Source organism: Bos indicus, chromosome 4, assembly GCF_029378745.1.
Source record: "Bos indicus isolate NIAB-ARS_2022 breed Sahiwal x Tharparkar chromosome 4, NIAB-ARS_B.indTharparkar_mat_pri_1.0, whole genome shotgun sequence".
NCBI classification, from domain to species: domain Eukaryota; kingdom Metazoa; phylum Chordata; class Mammalia; order Artiodactyla; family Bovidae; genus Bos; species Bos indicus.
This window is the reverse complement of record NC_091763.1, coordinates 97,381,181-97,400,797: the sequence shown is the minus strand read 5'-3', so window position 1 is coordinate 97,400,797 and position 19,617 is coordinate 97,381,181. Positions and strand designations below refer to the sequence as shown.

General features: G+C 37.6%; 1 protein-coding gene and 1 non-coding gene across 3 annotated transcripts in view; one reads left to right on the top strand and one right to left on the bottom strand.

The window, feature by feature from the left end:
- The window catches only part of EXOC4 (exocyst complex component 4), an 806,466-nt gene that overhangs the window by 717,396 nt on the left and 69,453 nt on the right, over nucleotides 1–19,617 (bottom strand). For both annotated transcript variants that reach the window (XM_070787321.1, XM_070787322.1), the window contains exon 6: nucleotides 2,447–2,690. In XM_070787321.1, the coding sequence (XP_070643422.1) occupies nucleotides 2,447–2,690 (244 nt within the window). The remainder of the gene's footprint in view (nucleotides 1–2,446; nucleotides 2,691–19,617) is intronic.
- Nucleotides 16,556–16,627, top strand: TRNAS-GGA (transfer RNA serine (anticodon GGA)). The gene has a single exon. It is a non-coding gene; the product is annotated as a tRNA-Ser (tRNA).

Here is a 19,617-nt window from a genome sequence, read left to right as displayed (position 1 = left end):
CACTTTTCACAGAAAGTGAAGAACTAAAGAGCCTCTTGATGAAAGTGAAAGAGCAGAATGAAGAAGTTAGCTTAAAACTCAACATTCAGAAAACGAAAATCATGGCATCTGGTCCCATCACTTCATGGCAAATAGATGGAGAAACAATGGATATGGTGACAGACTTTCATTTTCTTGGGCTCCAAAATCACTGTAGATGGTGACTGCAGCCATGAAATTAAAAGACACTTGCTCCTTGAAAGAAAAGTTATGACCAAGACAGCATATTAAAAAGCAGAGACATTACTTTGCCAAGAAAGATCCATCTAGTCAAAGCTATGGTCTTTCCAGTAGTCATGTATGGATGTGAGAATTGGACTATAAAGAAAGCTGAGCACCAAAGAATTGATGCTTTTGAACCGTGGTGTTGAAGATTCTCAAAGAGTCCCTTGGACTGCAAGGAGATCCAACCAGTCCATCCTAAAGGAACTCAGTCCTGAATATTTATTGGAAGGACTGACACTGAAGCTGAAACTCCAATATTATGGGCACCTGATGCGAAGAACTGACTCATTTGAAAAGACCCTGATGCTGGGAAAGACTGAGGGCAGGAGGAGAAGGGGATGACAGAGGATGAGGTGGCTGGATGGCATCACTGACTCAATGAACGTGAGTTTAAGCAAGCTCTGGGAGTTGGTGAAGGACAAGAAAGCATAGCGTGCTGCAGTCCATGGGGTCACAAAGAATCGGACATGACTGAGCAACTGAACTGAAATGAATGTGTAATTAAAATCAGTGTTATTTAGAAAATCCAAAGAATATAAAAAACGTAAGTAGAAGACATCAATTTCTTCAAAAATGTAAAGTACATCTGAGGGACTCCATACTAAGTAAGCTATTATTTCTCTTTAAATTTGCTTATCTTCTTTCCAAATAAGTTTTTAAATTCCTAAGTATAAAGAGTAGAACTCCTTCACAACAGGCTGGCCTGATTATGATACTGCCTAGAACACACTGTCCAGCACCTCCCAGGAACTCATATTATTTGAGCAATGTTCTACTCTACAGAAGAAATGTTCTACTTTGCCCTCTGTTCCCAGATAAAATCGTGGTTTCCATTGGCCTTTCCCCCTCTGATGGCAAATTCTTGCCTTGCCCATATCTGGTGCACATAGAAGGCTGAGGAATAGAATAGAGAAGCAGGAAGAAGGGACAGAGACCCATGTAGAGTGAATCTTGAATCTTCTAGAAAAGCCTCAATTTGAAATATCTTCTCCTATCATCAGATAACATCAGAGTATTAAGCTTTAAGCCCAGTGTATGACAGTCAAGAGAGTCAGAATCAGAGGATGATTTGGTTTTCCCTCATGAAAGAAGAATTATGAAATCCAAACCTTATTAGTTGTTTTAAGTCCATAAAGGAATTCCTGGGACTGATGCCTACTGGCAAGTATAATATCACCACACATTGAAGGAGAAAGCATGGGACAGAGGAAAGACCAAGGACTTGCACTCAACTCCAAGACTAGCCATTTGTTCTGTGACCTTGAGCTAATTACTTTATCTCTGAACCCCAGTTTCCTTAACTGTAAAATGTGGATACTAAGTAAGTAGCTCAGAAAGTTGTAATGAGAATTAAATAAGGTAATATACATAAATTGCCTTGAATACAGTTTAGTGCTTAAGAAATATTCAATAACTGCTATTTTCTTAGCTTTGAGTATGGACAACTTCTCAACTACATCCAAAACCAGCTGAGCTACACTCATTCAAGCTGTTTTCACCAATCTGAGTTTGTATGGTCCACAGCATCCAAAGTTCAAGAAATAACATCAACTTGGTATATATATACAACGGAGTATTACTCATCCTTAAGAATGAAATAATGCTATTTGCAGCAACATGGACAGACCTAGAGAGTGTCATATTGAGTGAAGTCAGTCAGATGGAGAAATATCTTTTGACATCCCTTATATGTGGAATCGAAAAAGAAATGATACAAACGAATTTACTTATAAAACAGAAACAGACTCACAGACTTTGAGAACAAGCTTACGGTTGTCAGAGGGGGAAGGATGGGGAAAGGGACAGTTAGGATATGTGGGATGGAGACATGCACACACTGCTGTATTTAAAATGGATAACCAACAAGGACCCACTGTATCACACAGGGAACTCTGCTCAATGTTATGTGGCAGCCTAGATGGAAGGGGGCTTGTGGGAGAGTGGATACATGTATTAATACAAGTATGGCTGAGTCCCTTTGTTGTTTACCTGAAATGATTACAATATTATTTGTTAATTAGGTATACTCTCCAATACAAAATAAAGTTTAAAAAAAAAAAAAAAGAAATAACATCAGTAAAGAGTAGAACATGACTTAGTGACTAAACAACAAAGATACATATAATACTTACCACTCCCTACCCTTCAAAAGGTATAGTGAGTACAGTTAGCAAAAACCTACCTTGGCTGGTTCTCAGCCGTGAGGTTCTCTCCCCTCTGATAGTCACTGTCAGCCACCTGAGTTGTAGACCTCTTCACGATTTGCTTAAGTTCCTGCTCCAAGCGTTCTGTGATTGCCTTCACTGTCTCTGGGATCTTCTTCAGTTTGGCCAGCCCCTTGATGAGGATGCCCATAAAAAGGGTGCTGTTCTCCTCTGGATCCAACTCCAAATCTTCCTTGATGTCCTGGAGGCTTATTTCCTTCACTGTTAAAAAAAAAAGAAAGAAAGAAAAGAAAAATCAATCAGGAGCCACAGACTGCATCAGATCAGATCAGATCAGATCAGATCAGTCGCTCAGTCACGTCCGACTCTTTGCAACCCCATGAAGCGCAGCACGTCAGGCCTCCCTGTCCAGCACCAACTCCTGGAGTACACTCAGACTCATGTCCATCGAGTCAGTGATGCCATCCAGCCATCTCATCCTCTGTCGTCCCCTTCTCTTCTTGCCCCCAATCCCTCCCAGCATCAGAGTCTTTTCCAATGAGTCAACTCTTCGCATGAGGTGGCCAAAGTACTGGAGTTTCAGCTTTAGCATCATTCCTTCCAAAGAAATCCCAGGGCTGATCTCCTTCAGAATGGACTGATTGGATCTCTGTGCAGTCCAAGGGACTCTCAAGAGTCTTCTCCAACACCACAGTTCAAAAGCATCAATTCTTCGGCGCTCAGCCTTCTTCACAGTCCAACTCTCACATCGATACATGACCACTGGAAAAACCATAGCCTTGACTAGATGAACCTTTGTTGGCAAAGTAATGTCTCTGCTTTTGAATATGCTCTCTAGGTTGGTCATAACTTTCCTTCCAAGGAGTAAGCATCTTTTAATTTCATGGCTACAGTCACCATCTGCAATGATTTTGGAGCCCAGAAAAATAAAGTCTGACACTGTTTCCACTGTTTCCCCATCTATTTCCCATGAAGTGATGGGACCGGATGCCATGATCTTCGTTTTCTGAATGTTGAGCTTTAAGCCAACTTTTTCACTCTCCACTTTCACCTTCATTAAGAGGCTTTTGAGTTCCTCTTCACTTTCTGCCATAAGGGTGGTGTCATCTGCATATCTCAGGTGATTGATATTTCTCCCAGCAATCTTGATTCTAGCTTGTGTTTCTTCCAGTCCTGCGTTTCTCATGATGTACTCTGCATATAAGTTAAATAAGCAGGGTGACAATATACAGCCTTGACATACTCCCTTTTCTATTTGGAACCAGTCTGTTGTTCCATGTCCAGTTCTAACTGTTGTTTCCTGACCTGCATACAAATTTCTCAAGAGGCAAATCAGGTGGTCTGGTATTCCCATCTCTTTCAGAATTTTCCAGTTTATTGTGATCCACACAGTCAAAGGCTTTGGCATAGTCAATAAAGCAGAAATAGATGTTTTTCTGGAACTCTCTTGCTTTTTCCATGATCCAGCAGATGTTGGCAATTTGATCTCTGGTTCCTCTGCCTTCACAGACTGCATAACCACATCCAAACCCAGTATGGGCCTAAAACAAGGGACCACTCCCTTAAAAGGAATCATAAACGTTTTTCAATTTAATTAAAGTATACTTATACAGTAACTCTCTAAGAATCACACAAAAAAATTATGTTCCTCAAATTATACCCAACCCATCAGTTAATACAGGGTAGAAACATTAAAAGTAAGCAAATCTCCACAGAAAATTTTCTACACTTCTCCAATGAGTCAGTTGGTTCATGACATTTATCAACATTCACTGTATATAAAATGCCATTTTGATGCTGCAGAATTCCAAAGAGCCACACCATAGTCTTAAATTCATACTGATTAATTAGGAGTGATAAGTAGCTTGATAAAAAGACATAAATACATGTGGAAAAGAAAAGACATGTAAGTTAAAAGTGTAACAGTAAGAGATGAAGAAAAAGAAAGGAAAAACAGTATGTACAAGTGAAACAACTGTGAAGAATAGAAGAATATTCCCTAAATACAAAAAAAAACTTTCTATTTTTCTTTAAATACATGTAAATACATGTCTAACATAATATCATTATTTACTAAAGATAGGTCTTGCTAATCCACAGAAGTTTTCTGAGTAGTAGATCTTTAGACGACAGCTTTCATCTAAACCATAAGGTTTGGGAATGAAAGAAATAACTTCTAACACTGGCTTTTAACCCCTGTGGGAGTGGAAAGAGGGCAGGGCTGGGCTCTGAGACGCCTGTCATCTACTGAAAACCACAGGCCTTTCCTTCAAACTAACACACACACAACTAACGCTTCTCATATAATCTGAGGGGTTTCCACAACAACCAGAACAACTACAGGTCAAAAAGCTCTGGCCTAAAAATAATCTTCTTATTTTACGAATGGTGGACTACAATGGACAAAAGCAGAGTGAGTAAAAGCCTAAGGATGGACCCCAATGAAGTTGCTCCCATCCTCCCCTCTCTCCTTCTCTCTTCTAAACACCTGAAAGGCTTTTAAAATGGGATCCTTCAAGACTTCCCTGGTGGCCCACTAGTTGAGAATCCACCCGCCATTGCAGGGGACACGGGCTCGATCCCTGGTCCAGGAAGCTCCCATATGCCGCAGGCAAACTAAGCCCGAGCGCCACAACTGCTGAAGCCCACACTTCAAAACCTTTACAGAGACTTTTGAATTTTTTAAAAATGTGGCTCCTGAAAGACTGTGTACATTCTTCTTTAGTAGATTCAAGCTCATCTATACTACAGACCCAATCAAAGTTCTTCGGCACGCCTGGAGTATTTTGAAATTTATTTAGGAAAGAATGAACATATCCCAGTATATGGAATAAGTCCTTTTAACCACCGGATCAAGTCTCTGAAACCTCTACTTCAGACAACATGTGTGCTATTCCCCCCAATTTGTTTTTTTTGCTCCCAACTCATAACACGCACTAATGTATAAACTTAATGACTTCACTTCACTTAATGACATCCATGATATAATTACTTACACAAATTTGTTCCTAAGTGAATAAGCCCTCTACAGATTATCCATAATGCTGTTGCCTTAACTTCAACTCACTAGACCAACCCACAACAAGAGAGAAGACGACAGAATGAGCAAATCCATATGGTTTCCTTCACAGCATAGAGGGCATCTGATGATACGGTAATTAATTGTAAATATTTTAATACTAGCAAACTGGGAGTAGAACCAAGAAGCTTTCAGCCTCTAAACTGACATGACAGTTCTGAAGCCAAGCGAAAAAAAAGTCATCAATATTTCCAGTCATGACATTCCAAGAACAGACATTTTAGTTACTGGCTTTGTTTTATACATAAAGAACTGGACACCTCAGGCCGCAGAATTACTCCATCCTGCAAAAGCAGCTTCAACAGTAGAAAAGGACTTAGTGGCCAGGGAGCCATCTAAATGCAGCAGGGCAGAGAGGGAAAATGAAGCAAAAGCTCTAAGCAGAGCTTTAGGAAGGAAAAAAAGTAATAGAAATTCAGCTGGGACAGAAGGATCTTCACGAAAGAGCACATGAGTCACAGACAAGACACATCAGAGGACCAGCTAATCGTCGCAACTTGCACACATGCTGGGTGATGACAAATGCTGGATGATGAGGTACACGCAGTTGAAACCAACAAGCCCCTAGACTACATGCCATACAGGTACTTATATGCACACTAATATGACAGATAGCCTATTAAAAATAACAAATAAAGTATGAATAATATAATGCCACAGCCCCAAATGGCACATTTGCTTACAAACTTATCTGTCTCCCAAAATCTTCTAGAGCATAAACACTGAACAGAGTCAATATTAATTAATTTATATCTATTTCACTTGCATCAGCTGAAAATTAAAAGGAGATTCTAAAGAATAATATAATAAGCCATGAAGACTCATCTAATAATCACAAAAACCCAGTGAGGTCAGATAGAATTATTGGTGCTTTAAAGGAAAAAGCCTTGTACAAAAATAATTTAGCTGAAACTCAGCAAGTCTTCACACCATCATTAGAACAAAATATACATATTTCAATACTGATAAACCCTAAATCACTCTCTTGTATGTACCTCTACTGTTATAATATGTATTCAGTGTTTTAGAACACTTTAAAATTAGAAATACTTTATACCTTTCCCAATTCTCTTATCTTTGATATTTTTATACTTTTTTTTTTCTTTTTGCTGAGGACCTTATCAAGTGAGAATTTCTTGAACTTGGTTTAGAAGACTTTAACCTATAGGACTGTGTTAAATGTTAAAAGACTTTGATGTTCTTTAACCAATTATTTCTACTAAAATGTTACTGGTCCCAATTGTTTCTTTTAGACACCCACATATTACTAAACAGGTAAACAGACAAGACAGGACAGGCAGATAAGCATATATATCTACACCTCAGTGGATATGTGGGATCGTGGAAGGCGGGTTTAACTAGGACACTATGGTAGTCACAAAAGAATTAATTAGATGCTATCTAAGGTCTTTTCAAGCTCTATCATTCCCTGATTCCATTAAACCGTAGTTAACTCTAGGTATCTCTGGTTCCAAGGCCTACAGCTAATTATAAGAGCCTATTTAGTAACAGACAAGCAAGGTGAACAGTCTATTTATGCAGCTAAATATCTTATAAGAGAAAACTACTTTTCTGTTCATCAGTAAATACAGAAAGCAACCTAGACCAGTCCCTGGCCACTTTATTTTTCTCAGTTTGTTTGGTAAGAAGACAGGTAACACAGGCCAGGCCTATACACATGTTATTAAACTGCAGGAGCTAAGAGCTTTGGTAATACACATTAACCTTTTATTGAATATACGATTTTATTTATCATTTATCGTTATACATGTCAGTTAAGGCATAAGAGATAATGGTACTGTTTCCTATAGAAGTTCCTATAGATGTCACTCCTTACACTATGCAGGGTCCATAAATTACGTAAAGTTCATAAATATGATTTCAACCTATAGAATTTACATGCTGTATTCAAAAACATTATCCCTGTTTAAGAGAACTGTCACTATTAATCAGAATTCAGCATTAAAAAAAAAAAAAACTTAAAAAAAATTACCAAGTCTAATTAGACCACAAAGTATCAACAGAACTGTACAATGTCACTCTGCCCTCACTGTTCTGAGCCTGGCCTCAAAACACTGACAATATTCTTAAAGGGAAAATAAGAAAGTTACCGCTTAAAGATAATTCTTATGCTTCTGATCAACCTGGCACTGTAAACTCATACCTAAGATACAAAATCTGCTCAAAACTCAATTATACATAAAATATAAGCTAAGGAATTAAAAATAAATAGTTAGCTCAAAATTGACAACATCATCTCTGTGGACAAGAAATGCAAAAAAGTCGAGCCAGAGTGTGTGTCCAGGGAGCTTTGGGTGGACAAGCAGGCAAAGGAAGGCAGGATTTGGCCCATGTAGAGCTAGAGACTTAGCACGCTCCACTGGACAGATGAGATGACAGAAATCCTTTAAAGGCTGCAAGCACAGGACCAAACCAAGCTCCAGACCCACACTGGTAGGCTACTGGCCTCATCAAATCCTCATCCTCCATTTATGCCCCAGTGGAGCGACTTGGTCAACGACTTATCTTAAATACCATTGGGTTCACCAATGAAAAATTACCTCTAACATCTTCTATTCTAATTAATGCACCCACTGCTGCATATTGAGAGAGCACTATCTGACGCACTGGTTGCCTCTGGAGTATAGAGTCTTGATTAGGGTCTTTCAAATGTTAACTAACTACCCCCAGAGTGTGCATTCCTGATTAAGGTACTTCAAAACTGTTAACTAAGCACCCCTAAGGTGCAGATTAAATTACTTTAAAGAAAACTACAGACAATATAACACCCCACTCCTGAAAGGAGGCTGCCAAAAGCTGTTGACAGCTGCTGCTACTAGGGGCAATCATTTCCAAGGAGCCAGGAGATTTTACAGCCTCAGCATACGGATAGTTTCAATTCAGAGGTGAAGATGGAACCCCACACTGCATTCAGTTCTGAAAACACAATGAATATACATTGATCCTTCCATAGTGAAAGTGGGCTGAGGGGAAAATGATGGTATGTTTGGAGAGAACATAGAATGGAGTACTCTATTTGGATAAAAAACAAAACTAACATCTGTTGAATCAATTTCATTGATGATATAATGCACTCAGTTTAGTTCAGTCACTCCGTCATGTCTGACTCTTTGCAACCCCATGGACTGCAGCACGCCAGGCCTCCCTGTCCATCACCAACTGCCGGAGTTTATTCAAACTCATGTCCATCAAGTCGGTGGATGCCATCCAACCATCTCATCCTCTGTCGTCCCCTTCTCCCCCTACCTGGAATCTTTCCTAGCATCAGGGTCGTTTCAAATGAGCCAGTTCTTCCCATCAGGTGGCCAAAGTATTAGAGTTTCAGCTTCAGCATCAGTCCTTACAATGAATATTCAGGACTGATTTCCTTTAAGATGGACTGATTGGATCTCCTTGCAGTCCAAGGGACTCTCAGGAGTCTTCTCCAACACCACAGTTCAAAAGCATCAGTTCTTCAGTGCTCAGCTTTCTTTATAGTCCAATTCTCACATCCATACATAACTACTAAAAAAAACCATAGCTTTGACTATGGATCTTTGTGGGCAAAGTAATGTCTCTGCTTTTAATATGCTGTCTAAGTTGGTTATAACTTTTCTTGCAAGTATCAAGTGTCTTTTAATTTCATGGCTGCAGTCACTTTTGGACTTTCTGCAGTAATTTTGGAGCCCCAGAAAAATAAAGTCTCTCACTGTTTCCCCATCAATTTGACGCAAAGTGATGGGACCAGATGCCATGATCTTAGTTTTCTGAATGAGCTTTAAGCCAACTTTTTCACTCTGCTCTTTCACTTTCATCAAGAGGCTCTTTAGTTCTTCACTTTCTGCCATAAGGGTGGTGTCATCTGCATATCTGAGGTTACTGATATTTCTCCCAGCAATCTTGATTCCAGCTTGTGCTTCCTCCAGCCCAGCATTTCTCATGATGTACTCTGCATATAAGTTAAATAAGCAGGGTGACAATATACAGCCTTGAGGTACTCCTTCCCCTATTTGGAACCAGTCTATTGTTTCATGTCCAGTTCTAACTGTTGCTTCCTGACCTCCATACAGATTTCTCAGGAGGCAGGTCAGGTGGTCTGGTATTCCCATCTCTTTAAGAATTTTCCAGTTTGTTGATCCACACAGTCAAAGGCTTTGGCATAGTCAATAAAGCAGAAGTAAGTGCACATTATATTACCTAGAGCAAAAAGGATGCCCCTTTGTAGGGCAAAGAGTAGCAATCAATGAAGAAGAGGCTACTAGAAATATAACAGGGATACAGGATAAGAGACAAGGAACAGATGAATAAATTGATTGTTTATATTAATACTCACTAAACTTCATTAGGCAACAGTCTGTTGTTCATGTATGATTTTGTAAGTTCAATTGCCCACAGAGATAGAATGATATAGTAGAAAGAACAAAAGCTTGGCATCACTTTAGATTAAATTATCATGTCTAGTTGCGTGTTCTCTCAATTTCTTCAAATGTGAAGAGGAGATAACATTATCAAGAGAACTGTGCCTATTAAATGAGATAATATGAACATCAAGGCGAACACCAAACATTTTTTTTTTAATGTATTTTTAAAATCTCCAGTTTTACTAACACTTCAGGGTTCCTGTAGACAAGGATGGTGGCTTTGATCCCCTTTTCTCAACATTTCCTCCAGAAGCAAAACAGAACAATAACAATAAACAAAATTCATAAAAACCATGCTTTCAGGATAACTCGAAAGACAGAAATTGCCCCAAATTCAAAATAACTAGAAATAAAAATAAGAAGAAAAAAAAATCACCTAATGCCAGGAAGTGTTATATCATGCTCCTCTCCCACCACTTCTTTGCCACAAGGCTTTGTTACAAGCAAAAGTATACTGTGAAAAACTATAATAAAGAAATTTAAAGAGTTAATGATGAACCTAAATGCCGAGCCTCCTTCCTCATGACCTTTGTCATGAGTGGAATGCCTCACAGTCCCTTGCCCAGTGATATCCTCTCTGGCAGCGAGGGCAAAGAGACCTAGGATTAATGGGCACCTAAAGATTTAGAATCAAAAGTTTAGAAAGACAAACTCAACCCTAAGTTTCAAGACTAAAAAGGTACACAAGCAGATCACAGCTTGAACTATAGGGACTTAAAAGCAGACATAATTTGAAAGAGCAGTGTTTGAAACACATAGCCTCTGAGAGAGAAATGAGACAAAAAGAGATAAAAGCCCTTTGGCTATGGGATGATGAAGGGAGAAAAAGCAAAAGGCAAACACGATTCAGAGAGCAAACAAGCTTACCCCACCGCCAAAATAAAAAGTCCACTAAAGACGAGAGTGAAAAGTTGGCTTAAAACTCAACATTCAGAAAACGAAGATAATGGCATCTGGTCCCATCACCTCATGGCAAATACATGGGGAAACAATCAAAACAGTGAGAGACTTTATGTTTGGGGGGCTCCAAATCACTGCAGATGGTGACTGCAGCCATGAAATTAAAAGACACTTACTCCTTGGAAGAAAAGCTATGACCAACCTAGACAGCATATTAAAAAGCAGAGACATTACTTTACCAACAAAGGTCTGTCTAGTCAAAGCTATGGTTTTTCCAGTAGTCATGTATGGATATGAGAGTTGGACTATAAAGAAAGCTGAGCGCCGAAGTATTGATACTTTTGAACGGTGGTGTTAGAGAAGACTCTTGAGAGTCCCTTGGACTGCAAGGAGATCCAACCAGTCAACTTTAAAGGAAATCAGTCCTGAATATTCACCAGAAGCACTGATGCTGAAGCTGAAACTCTAGTACTTTGGCCACCTGATGCAAAGAACCGACTCATTGGAAAAGACCCTGATGCTGGGAAAGATTGAAGGTGGGAGGAGAAGGGGATGACAGAGGATGAGATGGTTGGATGGCATCACTGACACAATGGACATGAGTTGGTGATGGACAGGGAAGCCTGGCATGCTGCTGCAGTCCATGGGGTCGCGAAGAGTCGGACACGACTGAGTGAGTGAACTGAACTGAAATAAAAGTATCTGCAGTTTGCTGTAATGACAGAAGAGGGAGCCAATGAGCTAGGAATCCTACAAACACACCCCCAGTATCATTTAAAAAAAAAATGAATAGAAAAAATAATGAACACATTCTTATGAGAGTATTACAAAAAAAATCCAACATACGTTTAGAGGAAAATTTCATCCAATAAAACAGCATGAAGCACAAGAAATCTGAGTGATAACACTCTAGGTGGAATTAATATACTCACTCAAACAAGAATTTTGGGATATGAAAAACCACTTTGAGTCAAAAATCGAAAAATTATGACAGACACGGACAATCAAAAGCAAAGTGTGAAAGGAAAACTTACAAAACCCAGGAAAGAGAGGGAAGAAAAAAGACAATATTATCTCATACCTCAAGAATACAATACAAAATAAGCAAGACAGAAAAAACTGAAAACATTTATCTGATAAAGGATATTGAGCAAATGCCGGGAACCAAAGTGGAGGATAAAAAAGGAGAATAAAAAAAAGTAGTAGTAGAAATGAAAAGATGAAAGAGAGAGTAGTAGAAACGGAAAACAGGCAAAGAAAAATAGAGTGATAAAGAGGAAAAGTAAACAGAACATTTAAAACTGTAAACCAAGAAAACTTACAGAAGAAAAAAAAAAAACTGAATGCACAAAATGAAACAGAAGCCCATTGGGTATCTTGGAAAATTAATACTAAAGAAATCAAGACTCCAAGGCACATCCTACTAAATCTTTTCAGTTCCTAAGATTAAAAAGAAATCTGTAAGACCTAAGAATCAAGGAACTTTAACAAGGGGAAAAAAAAAACCTAAGGAATCTGAAATTTCAAAAAGCACTAAAAAGAAAAAAATGAAATAGTATTTTGTAAAAATAATAATAATAAAGTGTAACCTAAGGAACCTTTATCCCCAAGTCACCCTTTAAGTATCAAGGCTTTAGGAAAAAGAAATTAAAAGTTTTCAAACAAAGCAACTCTGCATCCATGACTCCTCAAGGAATTTTTTAGATAATGAACTTCATTCAACCAAGAAATGACTAGGACACTTGAACAAAATGTCTAATTCATGAACATTCAGAATATTTAAATGTAGGTTTAAAAACAAAAGTTGTGGAAAACAACTACATGAAAGTAGCATGCTGTAAAAAAGTAAACATATACAACTAAAAAAATGGCAGAAGAAAAAGAGGAAAGTAGAGTAAGTTTATCGTTTATTATGGAGGCAAAGGATGGAAACTAAAGTATACCAATAAAAATGGAGAAATCCAAGAGTAAAGGTTTAACCAAAGCAAAAAAAACGCAGCTAAGAGCATTTTCTTAAAAGTATACATTAAAAGACAATCAATGGCGGGGGGAACTTCCTAGACAAAAAATTTCTATATAAGTAAAATAAAAGAACACATATCTTAGAAAGAAACATAGCATACAGAATACACATATTTACAAAATACTATGATACAGTTGTGACTGAAGACATCAGTCATATCAATATATATCGATGGATTCAACTCATCTATTAAAAAAAAGGTTTTAATTCAGCTTACAAAGCAAGGCCAAACTATATATGCTATACACATACTAAAGCCAATTTATTTAGAAAGGCTAAAAATATAGAATGAACAGTTCAGTTCAGTCGTTCAGTTGTGTCCAACTCTATGACCCCATGGACCGCAGTACGCCAGGCCTCCCTGTCCATCATCAACTCCCGGAGTTCACTCAAACTCATGTCCCTCAAGTCAGTGATGCCATCCAACCACCTCATCCTCTGTCGTCCCCTTCTCCCCCAACCTTGAATCTTTCCCAGCATCAAGGTTGTTTCAAATGAGCCAGTTCTTCCCATCAGATAGCCAAAGTATTGGAGTTTCAATTCAGCATCAATCCTTCCAATGAATATTCAGGACTGAATTCCTTTGGGGTGGACTGATTGGATCTCCTTGCAGGCCAAGGGACTCTCAAGAGTCTTCTCCAACACCACAGTTCAAAAGCATCAATTCTTCAGAGCTCAGCTTTCTTTATAGTCCAACTCTCACATCCATACGTGACTACTGGCAAAACCATAGCCTTGACTAGATGGACCTTTGTTAGCAAAGTAATGTCTCTGCTTTTAATATGCTGTCTAGGTTGGTCATAACTTTTCTTCCAAGGAGCAAGTGTCTTTTAATTTCATGGCTGCAGTCACCATCTGCAGTGATTTTGGTGCCCAAAAAAATGAAGTCTGACACTGTTTCCATTGCCTCCCCATCTATTTGCCATGTAGTGATGGAATCAGATGCCATGATCTTAGTTTCCCGAATGTTGAGCTTTAAGCCAACATTTTCACTCTGCTCTTTCACTTTTATCAAGAGGCTCTTTAGTTCCTTTTCACTTTCTGCCATAAGGGTGGTGTCATCTGCGTATCTGAGGTTATTGAGATTTCTCCCAGCAGGCTTGATTCCAGCTTGTACTCAATCCAGTCCAGCGTTTCTCACGATGTACTCTGCATATAAGTTAAATGAGCAGGGTGACAATATACAGCATTGAGGTACTCCTTCCCCTATTTGGAACCAGTCTGTTGTTCCATGTTCAGTTCTAACTGTTGCTTCTTGACTTGTATTCAGATTTTTCAGGAGGCAGGTCAGGTGGTCTGGTATTCCCATCTCTTTAACAATTCTCTTTAACAATTCTCTTTAAGAATTTTCCACATTTGAATGAAATTTCCACAGTCAATAAGCATTAATCACATCAATGAAGGGCATTTTTTAATGCCAAAAAGCACAATTCACAAATGAAACAACACACGACTATTCACATACCAAAAAATAGCAATCACCATTTTTAAACAAAAACTACAGGTGAGTCAAAGAGACACAGAAGAAAAACACTAAAAATAAAAATGGAGATAAACAAACAACATAATGAGAATTTCACAAATACACATTAAACTCCTCATCTAATAGAGAAAATGCATCTTCCTCTCAAGTACCCCTGGAATATTAAAAAAAAAAAAAAAAACCATAATATATTAAGTCACAAAGAAAATGTAAGTTCTATAAAGTAAAAATATTACAAGCAACATTCTCAATTCAACACAACAAAGCTAGAAAATATTAAAAAAATACACACAAAAGACCCTTTCATCTTTAAAATTCTTTTACTAAAAACACTTGGATCAAAGGAGAAATAAAAACTGAAATAAGACAATCTTTGTAAATGACATGTATCTATGGCATACATTTAAAGTAGTAAAGAGAGAAAATTTTCTATCACTAAATACTTTTATCAGTAAAAAATGAAAGAATTAAAATGCATGATTTCAGTTTCTAGTGCAGGAAAAGAATAAACCAAGTGAAAGGATGAAGAAGGAAAGAATAAAAACATAAAGGAATGAGGTAGAGAACAAAAAAATGGACCTAATCAATACATCAAAATTCTTGTTATTTCTTGGGAGAAAAAACGAACACCAAAGACAAACCATTAGCTACTTTGATCAAGAAGAAAAGGGAAACAGCATAATTAGATGACATAAAGGAAACAAAAGAATTTTAAAACAGTAAGAAAATACTTTATAGACATCTATATAAATGAGTTCAGTTTAGTCACTCAGTCGTGTCCAACTCTTTGCAACCCCATGGACTGCAGCACACCAGGCTTCTTTGTCCATCACCAACTCCTGGAGCTTGCTCAAACTCATCTCCATCAAGTCGGTGATGCCATTATTCTATATACATTACTCTATATAAATAAAATTGAATAAATGAAATCAATAATTGCCTAGGGAGATACAGATGATTAAAACTGACTCCAATAGAAACAAAGTTTAAACAGAACAATTTGCACTGATGAAACAAAATTACTGAACAAAAAGTAAATGTATTAAAACATACCATATCCAAAAGGTTTCATAGAGAAATTCCTAAATCTTCAAACACCAGATACTCCCAGAGCTCCATAGACTTTTCAGAGCATTGAAAAATGAAAGAGAATGTCCTAATTCCTTTTATGCAGCAAATTATCACATTAAAACCAAAATCTAGTACGATTTGGACCATAGGACACTATTACTCATGAACATGATGCGAAAATCCTAAATAAAATATTAGCAGACAGAATTCAATACTACATTGAGAAAATAATACAGTATGATCAAGAGCAATTTATCCTAGTAATGAAAAATTGGTTCAATATTAAGAAATCCATTAATGGATATTAATAGATTAAAAATAAAATTTAAAAATGGATAAAGACAAACAAGTTGGCACTCCATATCCATGAGTTTCACATCCAAATTCAGCCAACCATGGATAGAAAATAAATTCCAGAAAATTCCCAAAAGCAAAACTTGAACTTAGATGCATGCTGTCAACTATTTACATAGCACTTACACTATACATAGTATAAACATAACACATACGCACTGCAGAGCCAAAAGATACCTGTGACTGTCTTTACTATAGTGGTCTGGAACAAAACCCACAATATCTCTGAGGTATACCTGTATTTATATCCTGTATCTTTTTCCTGTTTGATTTCATACTTTTACTATGTACATATAAGGGTATACATGTTGTACATATGTAAATGTAGATTACACGTATTGGGTTTCCCAGGTAACTTAGTGGTAAAGAATCCGCCTACCAATGCAGAAGATGCAGGAGATGTGGGTTCTACCCCTGGTCAGGAAAATCTCCTAGAGAAGGAAATGGCAACATACCCCAGTATTCTTGCTAAAAAAATTCCACGGACAATGGAGCATGGCAGGCTACACTGAGGTCATAAAGAGTCAGACACAATTTAGCGACTGAGATGGCATTGTTTCTATATATTGATTTGTATGTCTGTTTCTGTCACAGTGCCACACTGTTTTGATTACTGTAGCTTTGCAGTATTGCCTAAAGGCTAGGAAGATTATGCCTCCTGTTTTGTCCTTTCTTCTCAGGATTACTTTGGCAATTTTCAGTCCAGTTCAGTTCAGTTGCTCAGTAATGTCCGACTGAGTCTTTGCAACTTGGGGTCTATATATTTATATACATGTATATGTTATATATGGGACTTCCCTGGTGGCTCAGAGGTTAAAGCGTCTGCCTGGAATGCAGGAGACCCAGGTTCGATCCCTGGGTTGGGAAGATCCCCTGGAGAAGGAAATGGCAACCCACTCCAGTACTCTTGCCTGGAGAATCCCATGGAGGAAGGAGCCTGGTGGGCTACAGTCCAAGGGGTCGCAAAGAGTCAGACATGACTGAGCAACTTCACTCACTCACTCATGTTATATATAGTATTTACATACATTATTTAATACAGTTTATATATTAAAAATTAATATATTTTTAATAAACTTTGGTCTTGTTTCATTTTTCTATTTAGAAACATTTGAACTATTAGTTCTATTCTGTCTCCTTTGTATATATTCCTCAACTCTACTTCTGATCAATCATAGAAATCAAAGATACTTATTAAGAGCAAATGCACGGATACCTCAGAAAGTTATATTTAAAAATACCAAGGGAGATCATATCATAAGGACATAAGTAAAACAAAAGATGTCAAGATTTGTCAATCGGATCTACACTATTCTAAAAGTGACATTTGATTTCCAAAAAGAGGAGCTTCATCTCCCTTTATATCAGGATTCATAGCTCCCAACCCACATAGGGAATTTTTAAAATATCGAACCCCAAATTCTTGAGACAAATATCAAGTCTCAGAACAAGATTTGATGAAATAAAACACACATCAAGAAAACAGCAGCAAAAGAAGAAAAAATAATTTCATTTGTGCTCTCTTTACGTCTTATTGCTTAACCTATGCTGGTACCAGAAAGAAAGGGAGAGAAAAGTCCAGTTTCATTATAGCTATATTCACAGCAATCCCAGCAGGAGTGTGAATAAAATGAATAAAGAAGCCACAAATGAAATGCCTGTGTACCTTGCGAATAATTGCTCAGTCAGAACGTTCCAAAGGCAATTTGCCAAATAAAAAGACATACTGAGAATCCAAAAGCTTAAACCAACGTTTTACTATAATTATTGGCTTTTCTCCATACTTTGTCCATGCTTCTACCTAAGTTATAGTTGAATGACTACATCTATATTAGACATTAGTTTCCCTGTACATTATAAAATACTGTGACTGATGAGAATAATCGGGAAAAAAATGCTTGCAAAATACATCCTTTACGTATTTAGAGTGAGGACAGCAAGAGGCCAGTCTCCAGCAAATACTTTTTTGGTTGAACCTGGACCAATCACTCAGCATCCCTGAATTCACTTCCATATTCATAAAATGACACTTGATTTTTCGTGTTATTTTAAAAATAACACTTGATTAACTAGAGAGTATAAGCAGTTTTTCATATATTGACTAATATAGCTGTCTCTTTAAGCAAACTGCCTGCTCATATTTTTGCTTATTTTTCTACTTGCTTATCTTACCAATTTATAGGGATTCTTTATATATTCTTGATATTTTAACATCCGTCAGATAAACGCCCATCTTTCCATGTGTATAGACTCTTCTGTGAATTGCCCATTTGCCCGGTTCTTTACTATGCCATTGCTTTTCTTCATGATTACACACGAAAATTAAGTCAATGCTAATCATTTTTCTCTTTACATGTTGCTTGCTTCTGCCAATCTTTGCCTGGAATTTGCATCTTATAATTAAAGATTTTATTTTTAATTAGATGATACACAGACATAGATAATTCCATACAATTTTATGATAACTTAAATATCTGGCAATACACTTAAGAGTACTGGAATGGGGTGCCATTGCCTTCTCTGTTAAATATGACATAAATACAATAATCATAATGACAGTAACACTACCTGCCCCAACTACCTCTTAGGACTGCTGCATCAGTTGAATGATGTATAGTTTCTTACTAACAGTAACATGTAAACTATGATAGAATACCTCTCACATAAAAGTCACTCACAACTCTATCTCTAAATAAGACATTTGAAAAATGACTCATTCACAAGCCAACAAAATTCTCATTTAATTAATAATAATCTGAAAGTTCTCAGAAATCACCTGCAAGTTTAATTTATGGCACCCCAATGGGAGATGAAATTCTACCCAGGGATTCCCTATTGCAACTTCCTCTATAGAAATGTCAGCTCTAATGGATTACACCCTCAATCCTACTATTTCACAAGATGAGAAAGGAGCTTTAAGAGCCTATGTTAAATTCCCTGCTGAAAAAGACTATTACTTTCTAGGCTGACTTGCAGAGCACTTCACAAATAGACTCTCAGGACTTTGTCCATTATTTAGAATAAGACAAAGTTTCTGTCCTTTATTATAGTATATTTCATCAGCCCCACACTTTCACATGTACTTATTAGAAACATTTTATGTAGTTCTCTACATAATTCACATTTTTCTCATTTATATAATCCCCTTTAATAATGTGACCCAGATTAATATCGTCCTAAAAACGAGAACTGCAAAGACTTCACACATCATTTCAAGAAAGTCAAATTTTTATATATTGGCTCCTAAAAATAACTTGGGTCAGAAAGTAAGTACTTGCAGATTGTGACAAGTAGAATGGGCCCTGAAAGATTGTTGTTGTTTAGTCACTAAGTCATGTCTGACACTTTTGCAACCCCACGGACTGTAGCCCACCAGGCTCCTCTGTCCATTGGATTTCCCAGATAAGAATACTGGCTCTAGAGGGTTGTCATTTCCTTCTTCAGGGAATCTTCCTGATTCAGGGATCGGAGCCCCATCTCCTGCATTGGCAGGCGGATTCTGTACCACTGAGCCACTACCAGGGAAGCCCATGAAAGATATTCATGAACTAATCCCCAGAATCTGTGAATATGTTACTTTACATGACAAAGGAGACTCTACACGTGATTAAGGTTAAGGATATTGAGACAGAAAAAAGAGCCTGGATTATCCAGGTGGGAATCAATTTAATCACATAGTCCCTCAGGAGAGGAAGAAGGAAGCAGAAGAGTGGGTCAGAGAGGTATAAGGTGAGAAGAATGTGACCCACTGTCCCTGGCTGTGAAGATGGAGAAAGGGAGCCTGCCACAAGTCAAGGAAAGCAAGAGCCTCTAAGAGCATGTAAAGGCAAGGAAATGGAAATGGATTCTCCTACAGA